Source organism: Lissotriton vulgaris, chromosome 11 (assembly GCF_964263255.1).
Source record: "Lissotriton vulgaris chromosome 11, aLisVul1.2, whole genome shotgun sequence".
Classification (NCBI taxonomy): Eukaryota; Metazoa; Chordata; class Amphibia; order Caudata; family Salamandridae; genus Lissotriton; species Lissotriton vulgaris.
The window spans coordinates 350860399-350876498 of record NC_141699.1 but is presented as its reverse complement, the minus strand read 5'-3'; the positions used below and the strand labels follow the sequence as shown (position 1 = coordinate 350876498).

General features: G+C 43.1%; 1 protein-coding gene across 2 annotated transcripts in view; it reads right to left on the bottom strand.

Annotated features, from left to right (window-relative positions):
- The window catches only part of AIFM3 (AIF family member 3), a 392572-nt gene that overhangs the window by 85718 nt on the left and 290754 nt on the right, over window positions 1–16100 (bottom strand). For both annotated transcript variants that reach the window (XM_086943319.1, XM_086943318.1), the window contains exon 18: window positions 1735–1810. In XM_086943319.1, coding sequence (XP_086799445.1) covers window positions 1735–1810 — 76 coding nt within the window. The remainder of the gene's footprint in view (window positions 1–1734; window positions 1811–16100) is intronic.

Sequence of the window (16100 nt, the reverse complement as noted above, 5' to 3'; positions counted from 1 at the left end):
TACGTACCCCGTCTTGGGATGGGTACGCTGGTCTTGGCCCGGCTGGAGGAAACGCATTGCGAACGTTTTCCTTCGTGATAGTTTAAACTGCTTGCCTGATTTTATTTAATACTCCCGAGGACGGGAGAGCCTCTGTTGTGTTGGAGGAACGATACCGGCGTTCTGTTAACTGGTCTCAGCCATCTACCAGTTCCGTATTCATGAACCTTGTTGGACCAAAACAGAATCTTGGGTGGTTTATACGAGACAATAGTGGTTCAGTACTTTGTTGCTATCTAGTTTGGGGGCCCAAGCTAGGATCAGGCTTTTTCCGCCGGATTCCGAGAAGATTTGTTAAGTCACTTAGAAGCTGAAAGTATACCCAGAGATAAAAACTTTGCCGGGGCGCAGATACGTTAAGAGGAATTAACCGAACCTGTTGTCCCTACCTGCTTTCTTTCTCTGCAACCTTTTTCATTTTGTCTCTGTCATAGAAGAGAGATTAACAGGGGATTATCTCGGGTTTGACAGACCAAAGAACAATACATGATATGTGTTGGTATGTTATAAAGCTACTTATCTAATGTTATATTGCCACAAGCTTCAGTGTTTCCAATATGTCTTTTGTCTTTTTCCAGTTTGCGTAAATCCCTGGTATCTCCTTAATCTTTTCTTGCAATTGAGGCTACCGTATTTTCCTTTTCAGGTAGGAATGAGTTCACACTGTTGCTAAAAGGTAAAGGAAGGAAACTCAGTTGATCTACTTACAACCTCTTAGAGTGTATACTTAGTATACTTATTGTATAAGTCCCCTTCCTTTCCCTCCCTCGCTTGACTATCCTGGTGATCTGTATATTCTAACTCCAGACACCGGGGACATCAAGAGGTGGAACCATTTATCATCAGCACAATCCCGGAGACATCGGAAGACCAAGCTTGACAAATATATAGAGATATAAGCCAGAAATTTGACAACAGTATAGACAGCAATGTGTGTCTTTACAATTGTTAATGGAAGGTATCAGAAACAGGCAACAACAGCTTTTTCCCACCGAGCATCAGAAGATCCAAGTCTCTTTTTCTACAGTGAAAAAAAATGTATCTCTGTGACGTACATGTTTGTTCCCTGTCAGTTAGTGCTACATACCCCACCCTCTATATTTTCCCTCTTCATTCTTTCTATTTATATGTGCTGCTAACTTACCATTGCCCTTGATCCATTTTTCCATCTCTATGGCAATGATTAAAGAATACTACTGCTCCCCTCTGCATCATCCTCTTATATTCCTATTTTCACTGCATAACCCAAGTTTGCAAGTGCTGCTTATAAAATACCACCAGCCCCATTCCTTCCCTCACCTTGGTTATCTGAGTTAGGAGTGCTGCTCATCCTTTCCCATTCGGAATCACTTTCATCTCAGCACCTCTTTTCAATCTTTCTCCTTAATATCCCCTATAATGTAGTGCTCACCAGCACCTTCTGCAAACTTCTTTTTTACCTTGTGACTCTTTTATAAAAGAACTTTTAGCTCTTTGTCCACTCATTCCCTTGTTTTCACGTTATGATCTCTCTCTGGGAATGTGGTTGTCACCACACCTGGTCCCCACTTTTTTTCACTTCGTGGCCACTGTGCTGGAGTGGCACTTGAAAGACCCCTGTCAACTCACTACTGTTTTCCTTCTCTGTCCCCTCCTTATTTACCATCCCTTCTGGTTGATGGCTCCCGCTGATCTCCGGATCCATGTTTCAAATACCTTGTATAAAATGCCACAAATTTCAGCTCATCAATGTCCCCTTGAATGATGACATCATCAAAGCCTTCACCATGCCCTGAAAATACAAAGATAGCACAGGCATATTAGGTACCAGTAAAAAATGGCTGATATCAGTTGTAATTTTCAGACATTCAACATTTTCAAAGGTTACCAAACAAATGGACCTGAAAACTGAGATTCAAGAGAAAGGTTGGCAAAGACGTCATTAAAGTAAAAAGGGTAGGAATCCTCTCACGCAATTGGGGAGGGCCGTTTTAGAGGTGTACTGTTGTGGTGAGGGCACGGGGTCACCCACAGACATTGCTATGTTAGCATGAGTGAGGTATATGCTTAGACGCCTTTATGCTGCTCTTGCCACTTTTGCACACAACACTACACAGCTCTTGTAAATAACCTGCTTGTGCTCTTTCACATGAGAACAGTCTGTGTTTCATAAATCCAGGGGCACTCTGTGTCTTTAGTCTGTACAGCACGTTCAAGGTCGAATAACAATGTATGCTGTTAATTCATGTTGATCGGTCCCAAGCACATTAAACATACAGAAAAACAGCTACAAATAACTGAAACTTGGGTGCTTTTAATATTGCATTGCATGCATGAGACGGCACTTGGAGAAAACCTTTCCACATCAAGGAGCTCTTCTTGTCGTGGGATGTGATTCATTCCATCTGATCTTGGAGGTATGAGGTCCCCGTCAAAGCCTAGAGGTCTTCTCATATTATAAATTAAACCTAGTTCCTAGCACGGGGAGGGTGGTAACTGCACTATAATCCTGTTTCCACTGTCATTTATACTATGATTTCCCCTTTTGTGTTTTATGGAATTGTAACAATGCTGATCGTATTATTCCTATGTGTTTGTTTGTTAGTATTGGCGAAAGTACTGCATCTTAGAGCATGTTAGTTAAAATAAACATTTTAAACTATACTGTGTCTCTGATTACTCACATTGTGGACTGGTATGAGAGCTAGAACGAAAAAGTGTTCTTGATTCCCACTATTCCTGAGAGTTTCCTAAGTTGCATGTTCTAGGTTGTCTTATCATTGGTAGCTTTGTTGTAGCACGGAGAACTATTGAGACACTAATGCTAGTAGGATCGGGGATCTGGGCACTGAGGTGGGTTTTTGGGACACCACAATACACTGAGGTCCTGGTTTGCTGTGCATAGTTCTGTGCATGAGCAGAATCCCTGCAAAATGGTGCACCTAATGTTTGGTCTTAGATTCGAGACATTTTAGTAGTGCTTATACTTGTCCACAATACCCTCACCCCTGTTTCCGGGAAACAGTTGTGACGGTGTAACCTACCTATATAGATGAATTATAGGTTTATTCAAGCTTGAGATTTTAAAAAGGTTCACACTATTGTATTGAATTCAGAACCCTTATTGTGCTACCACAGATATCGGTTCTTTCCTTTCGTCTTAGTCATTATGGCACTCGAAATTGCTGCGCATAGTTGTGCACCACTCCATCGTCATTTACAACATTATGGACTGCCTGACGCAGGTATGGCTCTAATTTTTGTGGTTGGTGCCAACGCAGAGTTCCCATTTGAGATTTTTTACTCTTGGGTTATCTTTGGGGCTGTGGATGGAGATTATAACTTCCATTCATATACGGCCACGGCCATACCTGTAGCACATCGGCCATATATGACTTTTGACGTTCTGTTTCTGCATGGCAGCATTGTATTTGGTTTAATGGCGCTCTTCCCTACACCGTGACTCGGGTTTGTTTAGGCCCTTTGTCGATTGCAAGGGCAACTTGGCCAGTTTTGGCCGGGTACACACCTCATCCACGTTATCTGAATGTCACATTGGATGATTTACATATTTTGCAAACCTCCTTAATAGGGATGCATCGGGCTCTAGTCCAATACATTTCCCACAATCTCCAGGTGGGAGCACCTGGAGTTGCGGCGCAACCAGCTGGACAGGTCGGGATACTGATTAGTTCCGTCATGGTTAATTCGGTTATGTGCAAGCGTCCCTCAAATAAGGATGATTTGCCTTATTGGCTTGCTGAGAAATGTGACCAGCTGGAAGCAGTGTTTCCTAATACCACACCTGCGGAAAAACACAGGATACTCACTATTAGTTTGCAGAAAGACTTAATACCACAGGTAACTGATTGTGAAAACTGGGGATAGGTGTTCGCAGCAGTGTATGCTAAGTGCTTCGGCACACCTTCTATGACTGACCTATCCTCCATGATCAAGCGTGTTCATGATGAGCACGGTCCGGAAGTGGCAGTTAAGTTGGGAATGAGGCTTGTCGGAGTGTTTGACGTAGTTGCTGATCTCATCTTTGAGAATGTAAAGGGAGAATCGGTTAACTTTCAGGTGTCTAATGGTTTGCGCCTTGTCCCTGATGCCGAGAAACCCTGTGAGTTACCGAAGATTATTGCTGGGGCATATAAAACCATTGGCTGCAATAGTTTGGGTTTAAAGCCTTTTGCTAAATCAGCAGCACAACCTCAAACTCAGATGGCGCAGTCTAATAAAGATGACCGTCCAGATTTTCCGAAAAAGAATTGGAAAAATAAAAAGCAGTGGAAGCAACAACAGAAACAAGGATCCGTGCTGCATCACCTATACCCGAAAGTACTGAGTGCACTTATGATTTGCATGACCGCCCAAGAATTAGGTCTCCTGATCGATTTTAGGTTCCTGATAAGCGTTCTCCTTGCTCTTCACAGGAAACATCAGGCTCACAAGCCAGTGTAGGAGATAACCAGGATCGCAGCAGAGGTCGAGGCGCCCCGCAAGGATGTGAGCAACCTCGTAAGACTGACGGTAAAGGCAAGCAAGGCGATTTTCCTCGTCAACGCCCTTTATTTCAGAAAAAGAAAGTTGGTGCATTAACAGCAAGATCTGCCATGGACTGTGAGAACTTAACTTCGGAACCTAACATGGGCAACAACGGTGCTAGACAGCGCAGCGGAGGTTACAATAGTGTGGCAAGCACCGCGTCCATTTCTGAAGGTGACAGCAACTGACACTTTCATCACAGTTGAAACTGCCCACACTCGGGTGGCTCCCCTGACAGACTACATGACAGAGTATTTTTAATTGAAGGTGATATACAACGTGTTGTTAAAGGGATTTTTTGGGAAAATCTGACTTCTTCGTATGACAACTTGTTAGCGGAGGCAGATTGGCCCCTGCCCTTTGTTTTGGCCTCTCCAAGGGGGGAGGAGGTAATCCTCCCTAGTTTTGCATGCACTGTGCCCAAGAAGCAGGCACAACATTTTGCAGAAGAGTGGGCTCTGGTGCTTGCACCGGCTTTGTACCGTACTTAGGTAGGGTGGGATAAACTTTCACCACCCCATTAGATACCATTATGGTCTATGACACAGCCACAACCCCAATATCCGATCCGGTGGGAAGCAAAAGCTCTGGTTTCTGAAATTCTAGAACAATTAGAGTATCAAGGAATGATTGAGACATGTGTGTCACCAATGAATAACCCTCTTTTTACTGTGACCAAACCTGATGGGTCGTACCCCATAGTTTTGGATTATCAACACTTAAACTCTCATTGTCGAACATGTGCGGTGCAGAATACCAATAGTTCTGCTCTCATTGACAGTCTTGTGAGAAAAAGGTTTAAAACCACACTCAACATTTCCAATGGCTTTTTTAGTCATAACCTGTCCTCTATTAGTAGTCAATGGACAGCCTTTACTTCCAGTGGCAAACAAAAACAATTCAAAAGATTAGCCATGGGCTACAAGAATAGCCCAGGCGTTTTTGCTGCACATGTCGTCTCTTTGTTAGACGCATAGACCCTGATGCGTGCTCGTACGTTGATGATATTTATCTCACGGACGATGAATTGTGGCCACATCTCTGTCGCGTGGACCGCATCATAGATTTGTTTGCGGACTACGGTTACAAATTCAACTTTGCAAAATCACACATTGCAGAGTACACAGTGTTGTTCCAGGGCTACGAGCTCAACAATGAAGGTAGAGGCTTGGTGCCTCACTTCTTAGAAAAATGCGCATGTTTGCGTTCTCCAACAACCCTGAAAAAATTACAATCTTTGCTGGGATTTTTGAACTTCGGCCGAACTTACATTCCCGATTATGCCCAGCGTCTCAAGTCGCTATATGCCTTGATACAACCTACCTTTATGAAAGCCTGCTAACTTCCGGAACATTCTGCTATACTGCAATCTTTGCAGTCTGATCTTCTTGAATCTAAATACTTGTTAACCTGTGACAACCACACAAACCTGGTAATAAGAATTGTGCCAGGCGCAGTGGGTTTTACATACCTGACATTTAATGAAGGTGACACGGTACTTATAGCTTATAAGTCACATTTGTACACTTCGGCTGAAATGCGATTTTCAACAGTTGAAAAAGTCTTGACAGAAGTCCAGATGGCGATCCTGAAGGAACGCGCACTGGCACAAGGGAAATGCATGTTGGTTGTTACACCATATCCCGCGCTTGAGGCAGTGATGAAAGCCAGTGTACCAAACTCAAAAGCTTTACATCCTTGTTGGATACAATAGGCGACATCATTGACGTCACCAGATGTCACTTTTATCTTTGATTCCTCATTGCAAACTCAGGAGTTTTTACAGTATGAATTTGTTCATCCTGCTCCTCTGTCTATGCGCCCGCTTGAGGATTACCATTTTATCATTTATATCAACGGTTCGGCGCAACTGGCGACAGAATCTAAACATTCTTATTCAGCAGCCTGCGCTATAGTGGCTGCTGCCATAGTGAATGGAGCATTCAAGTCCAATTTTGTGCGCTCGCAGGCATTAGGGGACTGTACTGCCCAGTTGGCAGAGCTGCGTGCTCTGGTGCTTGCACTGGAGTTTGCTGATCCACATGTGACGACTTTGATTGTAAGTGACTCTCACTACTGTGTTCAGTCCTTCAACAACAGCGTATTTTTTGGGACTCAGAATGAGTATTGTGATTCCTAAGGTACCATAATCAAGCATAAAATGCTTTGGGTTCGAGTCACAGAACTTAAAGAATGTCTGCCTCTTACACATGTGCATTCATACTCTAGGTCACCAGAGCATAGGAGTACACGATGTTGGCAACAGTTTGGCTGGCGAAGCAGCTAAAACGGCAGTAGCTACATACACAGTTGCAGCAGTTACAAGATCCAGGAGTAAGATTGATGATGACATTTTAGCAGCAATAGCAGCTACAGAGAAGGGAGGTAATTACCTAAAGGGTTTCCCTTCTAAATACTCTTATCAGTTAAGTCCAGATAAAGTTCCCTATGTGAGAATTAATGACATTGGTGACAGGTTGATTCCCAACGCCGACTCTCATTGATAACAGCTGCACCCGAGGGCATGGCCGCCGCACATGCATGCGTTTCAGCAACTGTTTCTATCTTACAGCAACGTTACTGGGGGCGTGGGTTGTATAAACAAACCCATGATTATGTGCATTCTTGCGACATCTGCCAGCAGATTAAACCTTCTTCTGCTGTGCGCCCACCACAAACTCAACTGTATATTTCTAATAAACCATTTGGTTGTGTTTATTTAGATCACTGCGGTCCATTCTCGTCAGATACTGTATATAAGTTTATCTTAGTTGCAGTTGATGCATGCACATGCTTTCTATGGGTCTGGCCACAACGTAGTGCTAATGCACAAACTTCCATCAGGGATTTGTGTGTCTTTGTGGGAATTTTTGCATGTGGCACCTTCTATTCTGACCAGGGTCCGGCATTCGCCTCTAAGGCGTACAAGGATGCCACAAGGTCATTGGGGGTGCAAGTCAAATTTTCATCTCCATACAGGCCTGAGGGCAATTCCGTTGTGGAACGAATGAACCGTGACTTAAAGCAATCCTTGACAGCTAGAGTTTTAGGTACTGGCAGGAACTGGTTCGCCCATTTATATAGCATACAACATGCACTTAAAAATCTCCAGAGAAGATCTCTCGGTGGGCAGACCCCATACGAATTGCTCTTTAGCATAAAACTGTTTGCCCCGGACCTTGATGGTCTAGACATGGCGGCGTCAGCTGCAGCCTTTGACGTATATAATCATTCTGCTGTATTACAGAACTTACAAGAGACTCGTGACAGTCTTGCAAAGGAACACTTGCTCTCCGCCACTGAAGCTGCACTACAGATTACGGTAGCTGGCTGGCTACCTAGTGTTGGAGACCTGGTCCGTGAGAAGGTGGAGAACAAGAAGGAGTCTTATCGTGCACCAGTCCTGGTGCTTGGCGTACAGGGTACTCGTACAGTCATTTTACCACCACTTCCTGGTCGCAAGGATAGCAGGTACATCTCTGGAGACAATGTCAAATTACAGCGAATGGCCGATTCTAATTAGTATGACTCCAGCTGTTTCCTGTCCAGCAATGTTAAGGAATTCTGTCTTGGATTCAACGAACAACATTAGGCCTGACATTGCCATAGAGATACCAACTGTTACTAATCCATTGTTGAATCCTCCTGCTTCCAGTCTGAATGAAGATACTGAGTATGCGCATCCCACTGATGTGTCATTGCCTGGTTTGCAAACAGATGCAGTTAACCATTTTACTTTTGACACTGACTCCACAGCATCAAGTTCCCCCTCCAAATTTTCCTTTTTTGTCACATGGTTTAAACACAATTTTTTGATTCCACCTTGGACTTACATCTGGTTGGTTTTAATCTCCATTTTTTTGTTCATGTCGATTGGATTTGTGACATTCTTTTTCCTTCTAATCAATGGACACTACCTTACTGAACGTTCTTCAATAAAGGTGATTGATGGAACTTTAGCACTGCACTCTTCATCACACATCATGAAACGAGACCAGACTTTTGTCAACATCTTTGCCTGGCCAGTGTTGAATGGAATTGTTTGGGATGCTGTAAAATTCCAAATCCATGGACCCACAGTGGTGGTTAATGTCCCAAATGTACTTCGTGTTTCTATGGGGGATGTGGTGAAACAAAACATACGCTCTGATGATTGGGACGTTCAAGCCTTTCAGTCCTTATTTTCAGATTTAAAATATTATGCTGCTTTGATGCTGAAGATTTGTACCTGAATTCTGCTAATTATGCGGATTTGTTTTGCACCAGCATTATGGCCATCATTTTCTGCATAAAGGTAATACATTTAGAAATGCCGTTAACGATACACAATGAGAACATTGCCCAGCTCCCATTGAAGGCAGTTCAAAAACCGTTTTGAAAACATTTACATACTTCACTGATTTTAACACCTTGGCTGCTCTGACTTTTCCCCTCCTGTACTGGAAGTTCCAATAGTCCATGATTCATGACGAGCTCTGCTCGTCATAAGCACAGCTCCAGTGTGACTCATGACGAGCTGAGCTCGTCATGAGCAGCGAAGGGGTTAAGAAAGCCAATCCTAATTCATTTTATTTTAAAATTAATTCTACATCAAATTCTAAAGTAAGTCTCACCCATACAAAATGAATATATTCCAAATCTTTTATAGATCAATTGGCTATAGGTGGCTATGAGCTATTGAAAGAAAATATCAACCTTAAATCTGTTTGGGGTTCTAAACCCTGGCAGGTACAGGGCACAGAAGCTTTACACCGATCGTGCCTTATCCCTAATCAAATGCTGTTTTTAAACAGTTCAATTTATCAAAAAAATGTACCTCAATTAGTGGGGTAGTCCAAGCAGATGGGACCCAAAACAAATAGATTGAGCAGTGGGGCAGGACCCTTGATGGCAGTTTGACTACAGGGCTACCCAACTAATTGAGGTCCAGCTTGAAGTGGAGCCCCTCCCAAATTGGGATGGAGTGACAACATATCATGTGCATTTAGATAAGGAGCAGCTATCTGCCCTTACTATATCGAGTGTAGGGAAATTGCAACACCTCTAACCTTCCAGGGGGTTTAAGTTTGTGCCCTGAGGAAAGTCCAGCACCCTTTAAGGGGCACCTGTGGACTGAAACATGTTGGAAGTAGGGTCTTAGGATCATAATATCCCACAAGACTCTATTCCATAATCCTTTTAATATCCCTGCCAGATCCAAGAATAAAGGGAAGCCAGGATCTGACAAAGGAGTGTTAATCTTTATCCCCCGCTGGCCCAAAAAATATTCTAAGCTCTCTCTGAGATATGGTTGAGCCAACCCTGACTTCTAGATTTCAGGGTGTCCCGATGATGAAGCATGACACCACTAGGGTGTGTGAGGGAATATAAACAAAAGGAGTTGCCTCCTTACTCACCCTCAGGTGAAGAACTATCCTAGCTTGACGTAGGGACATTCCACCAGTATTTGACTCAGATTTAGTGACTGCGGACATCCGGGTTTCCCTGGTCAACAATCAGGGGAGTACTTTGGGTGTAGTAGTGTTGAAACACGGGAGGGTGCATTTCCCTCGCAAGTTTGTCTCAGCCCTCGGAGAAGTGAGAATAATTTCTCACTCCAGTAGTGTTAATATATACAGGATAAACCTGATCCAAGTTTCCAAGCACCCATTCGTTTACACCATATTCAGTAGTATTTCTCCATGCTATTTACAATGAGGTTTGGAAGCTGTCCCAAATTGAAGCAGCTTCACGCCTAAGGGCAATAGACCAAGCGAATATTGAAAAGTGCTTGCTGTCGTTGATAATAGCATTAACACGCTTTCTTCCCGCATTTATACACTAGACAATATTGTTTCATCTGTTGTGGATATTGTGCACAATGAAGTCTCTTTATTGTACCATGGTCAGAATCAATTGTGTTCCATCATGCAATTTGCTTGGACATTGCAAACACTTAAGATGGGGAAAGTTCCTTGGGACTATATGAGTATGTCATCTTTGTTTTTGCCTTTTAACTTGACAGAAAAACAGCAGTGAATGTCCTTGAAGGATTCAACCTACAGTATGTTGCATATTGAAAAGTTAGAATTTTTACCTATTTCAGTAGTCGAAACAGATTCCGCTGTTTGGCTTTTCCATGGGGTGATCACTTTACCTTTTTCATTATTTAAATTTAGTTAATGTATGAAACATTATGCAGTTGGATGTTATGAACCCCTGGGTGGTGCATATCTCCACAAGGTGTGGTCTTTGCCTTTCACATATAGATGCCTTAGGGGCGGCAATGAAGTAAATTTGACTGGGGAATCATGTGATTCCTCACCTGATCACTCTCTCGTGTGTATGAAAATACAATTGCATGGCGCTTGTAACCTTCAGGCACCAAATTTAGCATGTATTCTGAAGGAAAATCCAGTGCCAGCTATCACACCTACATTCACATTGCTTGCTAACAGTAGCTATTTGCTTTTAAATAATGAGGCTTGCTGCGGCATGCTGCCTGGCATCCCTTACATTGTAACTGTCTCACAACGTGTAGTTTGCTGTAAAAATTAGCTTTTTTCCGCCCCCACCTGGGAGGCTTGACATCTCAATTTGGCCTTCCATTCCGACCTTGAAGGCCGAGTTCAACAAATTGAGCAGAATAAGAGCTCTATTGTCCTAAAAAGAAGTTGCTTTCACATCTTCCTGTGAAACATTGGTCCTTCACGTGGCCAACACCCGTACAGAGGTGCAGGTGCTTTTAAATTCTGATCTCCCACTTAATTTCGGTGCCTTGATACATACGATTCTCAATGCCTCAAGTACAACTAGCTTGGCCCATTTTTTTAAACATGTGTTACTCTGGCCTTGTGACTTCATTCCAAACTATATTTGGTGTGATACCTGCATTTTTTCATTCTCTTTTTTCCAGCATCTTCGGCGGCTTCCCATTAATCCTTGCTTTGGCTGTTAGAGTGTTGCTGTTATTTTGCCTGGTCAGGAATGGCTGCTCTATCTGTGGCTCAAAACAGCCGAGGCTAATTCAACTCCTTAGTCGAATGCTTCAATGCTAAGGTACTCTGCCCCTAGCCACTCTAAGCGTGGCTTATGGATTGTCTTTCCGATATGCATATTTCACTTGCATGCAACCTGTCTACCACTGCCTGGAATGTTCTTTCGAATGGGCACTGGAGGTATGTCTCTCCAACACGGTGTCTCCTGACCCGGATTACGAAATGCTAATGAGTCCTCTAGTGGCACATGAGCTGGAGTGTTCGGGGTTGGGATTATGGCCTGTGCTGCGGCGCTTGGAGTGTTAGCAGAATGATACGTCTGTGCTGCTGCACATGATTTCCTTCAAAGAAGTTACTTTGAAGAACACGCAAGTAGTCCTCTGATGGTGCTAGAGGCTCCTGTCATTGAAGAACATGTTTATTCATTCTCTTTGCTTGATCGGATGGCATCTTTCTTTACTAAGAGCAACAATGACTTCCTCTTGGAGGCCGTTGCGACTTATTGCTCACATACACTGATGGATTAACTTGGCAGCCTTCCATCATCAGTGGAGACCCTTAACTGAGAATGTTTTGCTGGCTAAACGCCTCCATTTTTTTTTCACTCTCTTGTTTTTTTTCTAGTTTTTTTTCTCTCTTAGTAATTTTCCCATTTTACATGGATGACCTTGTTGCCTGCTCACTTGAACTTGAACTCTGCGTTCTATTGAGTCCTTGTACTTTAGTCCGATCAAGGGGAGGGTGTGGTGAGCGTACGGGGTCATCCGCAGACATTGCTATATTAGCATGAGTGAGGTATATGCTTAGACGCCATTTTGCTGCTCTTGACGCTTTTGCACACGACACTAGATGGCTTTCGTAAATAAACTGCTTGTGCTCTTTCACATGAGAACAGTCTGTGTTTCACAAATCCAGGTGCACTCTGTGTCTTTAGTCTGCACAGCGCGTTCAAGGTCAAATAACAATGTAAGCTGTTAATTATGTTGATCAGTCCCACGCACATTAGACATAACAGAAACGCAGCTGCAAATAACTGAAACTCAGGTGCTTTTAATATTGCATTGCATGCATGAGATGGCACTTGGAGAAAACCTTTCCAACATCTAAGAGCAGTTCTTGTCGTGGGATGTGATTCATTCCATCTGATCATGGAGGTATAGGGTCCCCGTCAAAGCCTAGAGGTCTTCTCATATTATGAATTAAACCTATCTCCTAGCACGGGAAGGTTGGTAACTGCACTATAATCCTGTTTCCACTGTCATTTACAATATGATTTTCCCTTTTGTGTTTTATGGAATTGTAACAATGCTGATCATATTATTCTTATGCGTTTGTTTGTTAGTATTGGCAAAAGTACGGCATCTTAGAGCACGTTAGTTAAAATAAATATTTTAAACTATACCGTGTCTCTGATTACTCACATTGTGGACTGATATGAGAGCTAGAATGAAAGAGTTTTCTTGATTCCCACTATTCCTGAGAGTTTCCTACATTGCATGTTCTAGGTTGTCTGATCATTGGAAGCTTTGCTGTAGCACAGAGAACAAATGAGACACTAATGCTAGTCAGATCGGGGTTCTGGGCACTGAGTTGGGTTTTTGGTACACCACAATACACCGAGGTCCTGGTTTCCTGTGCATAGTTCTGTGCATGAGCAGAATCCCTGCAACACTGTCTGGTTGGGGAAATTACCTAGCTCCACTCCTTCCAACCTAGACTCAAGCGGACAAGAACTGGTCTGCAACACAGATTGGTCTGGTTGACACACAACTGAGGATATTACTACACGGGCACCCGAATGGGGCTACCAGAGCAACACATAAGCAAGGCACAGTGCCTTAAACCTAAAAGCAGCTTGTGAGAGGGATATTTGGATTTAGTCTTTAAAACAGTTGTATAAGCCCTTGTCTTTTTGCACCCAACTGGAGGTGATGTAAGTTCCATATAGGGCACACTGTAATTCTCCCCTATGTTAGCCTAACTAGACACATTATAGGCCACTTTTGCTTTGCACATGTTATGAAGTAACACATTTGTTTTTGTGCCACACTATTATTTTAGAAATAGGCTGCACATGTTTTGTTATTCAGCTCTGCTGCTGGAATTCAGTCTGAACATTTTGTACAAGTGCAAACAACATTATACCCTGTTTTTCTCTGTGGCTGGACACTAACACCTAGCCCTAATAGAGAGACCCAGCTGCTGTTTTGACACATAGCATTTCTTATCATATAAGCAGAGACTTGCCGTCAGAATTTCCATTAGAGGAAAGGTCTCGGAACGAGCGCACCAGCTCTTCGCATTTTGAGATGCAGACCAGCTAGTGGCAAATGTCAGGTTTGGGGCCTGGTACCACTCCCAGAGACCAGTCATATATCATTGTGCTTGCGCAGTGAGGCTAGGCTTAGGCAGATTTATCAATAACCAAGATAGATCTTTTCATTCTGTATGGTGTATTGGTAATACTGATTACGCTAATGAGTTTCGCATGTTTTCTAGTTGCAGCACAGTTGTTTCATAATAGAACACAACAGTTTCAATAAATATTGTAAATGGTTCTCATATTCATTTATTATCGATATGCATGAGTGAGCGAATGAAAGGTGATGATCTGCTCTACGGTTTCCTGACCGGAATACAGTGTTGTGTTCTGAGGTGCTAATTTACCTGTAACTCTGGGAAGGTTAGGAGGGTAGGTAAGGCACTATAGTCAGGATTCGGCCCACAGGTACTGATGTGGTAAGGTGACTCAGTCCCTACATAATGACGTTCTGTGATCCCAGGCATAGTTCTGTTCCAAGTCAGAATCCAATCAACACAGCGCCACCAACATTTGGTCTGGTTCTTATTCATGGGTCTCCTGAGTAGTACTTGTGTGTGTCAATAATAGCCCTTACACCTACCACCGGAGACATCCATACTGTTACGGATTAATCCTCAACAGTATTTAGGAAGTACCAAAGTCTGTGGTTTTTCAAGCTTGAAAGTTTAATAGGATAACCCATTTTTGTGTTGAACTTTGTTTTCGTTTTTCTGTTTCTCTTGGCAGTCCAAGCAGCTGTTGCCATTCCTGTTAATTGCAGACCTGCAGCCCATCCACATGTAATGCATCATTGAGTTACTAATGCAGATGGTGCTTTTATCTTTGTTTTGAAGTATTTTACTCTTGGGTACATTTTCTAGCTGTGGATGTTAACACAAACACATTTCAAACTTACAGAACTCCTCCACCACCAGTACAATACAGAGCACATGTGCTCATGGAAATACCTTTATCTTATTGGGAACATCAGATTTTGTTCCTATGTGCCTTCCCCATGATTCTACACCCATGCACATAGGTCCCCTTAGTAATAATGGGGTGACTTGGCCAGCTTTAGCTGGATATATGCCATATCCCGACAGGGAAAATCTTGTACAAACGCAAGCCTTTTGTAATGCTCTAGTTACACTATATAGACGCTTGACTGAATATGTTTCACGCACCTTGTTGGGTGTGCCACACAACCTGGCCTGCCAAGGCAAGCCTAGTTGCCTGCAGTGCCGACAATAAGTCCTGTTATTGTTCATTCAGTTATGGGCCAAATTCCCACTGATCATGAAGACATTCAATTTTGTATTACCCAAAAGATTGACCAAATTAAAGCTGTTTTTCCTTTTAAGGTACAAGCACAAAATTCTGACAATGTGCTTACCACATGAAATAGTTCCCGCAATAGGTGACTGATACACATGGGGTGGCAGTCTTTGCTGCTGCTGTACCCTCAGTCATGGCACTCCATCCATGTCAGTTTGACACGCGTGTTAAAATATATGGAAAACGAGCACCGGCAAGCTGCTGCCCTCGATTTGGGAATGAAACAATGGTGTCCACAATGATTCTGTCTCACTTTAAAGGCAAAGCAGCATCACTGGCTTAACACCATAGGCTTCCAGTGGAAGCAGAAGTTGACAGTGAATGTGAGCTACCTATAAATATTGCTGATGTATATAGATCCTTAGGACAAAATATTTTGGAAACCAGACCTATTAAACCACGTCTTGGCAAATTCTGGCTTGACAAGCAAGCCAAGCAGAACCATGAGTTTGGTAAAAACCATGGCTAAATCTAAACAAACACCTAAAGTTTAACCTCGCGGAGGTACTCCACCCCTGAAGCCCTCTGAGAGATTCTACGATTTTCATGATTGCACTCAAATCAGGGCTCCAGTCAGGTATCAGAGTTATGATACATGTTCTCCTCGTTCCTTGCAGGACTCATCTGAAAAGTAGTACGAAAGAGGAGGGCGATTTAAGCGTAGAGCAGCAGAGTGCGTGAAGCCGAAGTGAGACTCACAGCACTCGTCTGACATAAAAAGGGGGTAAAACCTCTTCAGTACAAAGCCTCTTTTCAGAAAAAGGGAGTTGTGGCTATAACCCAAAGTATACCACAAACACTGAGAACCCTCCTTCTGAACAGGAGTTGGACAGTGACTCTCCTTGACAGCGTGGCAGAAGTCACAATAGTGAGCCGGAATCTTTAGGTGTGTCTGGCAGCAAGAGCAATTGATAAATTCA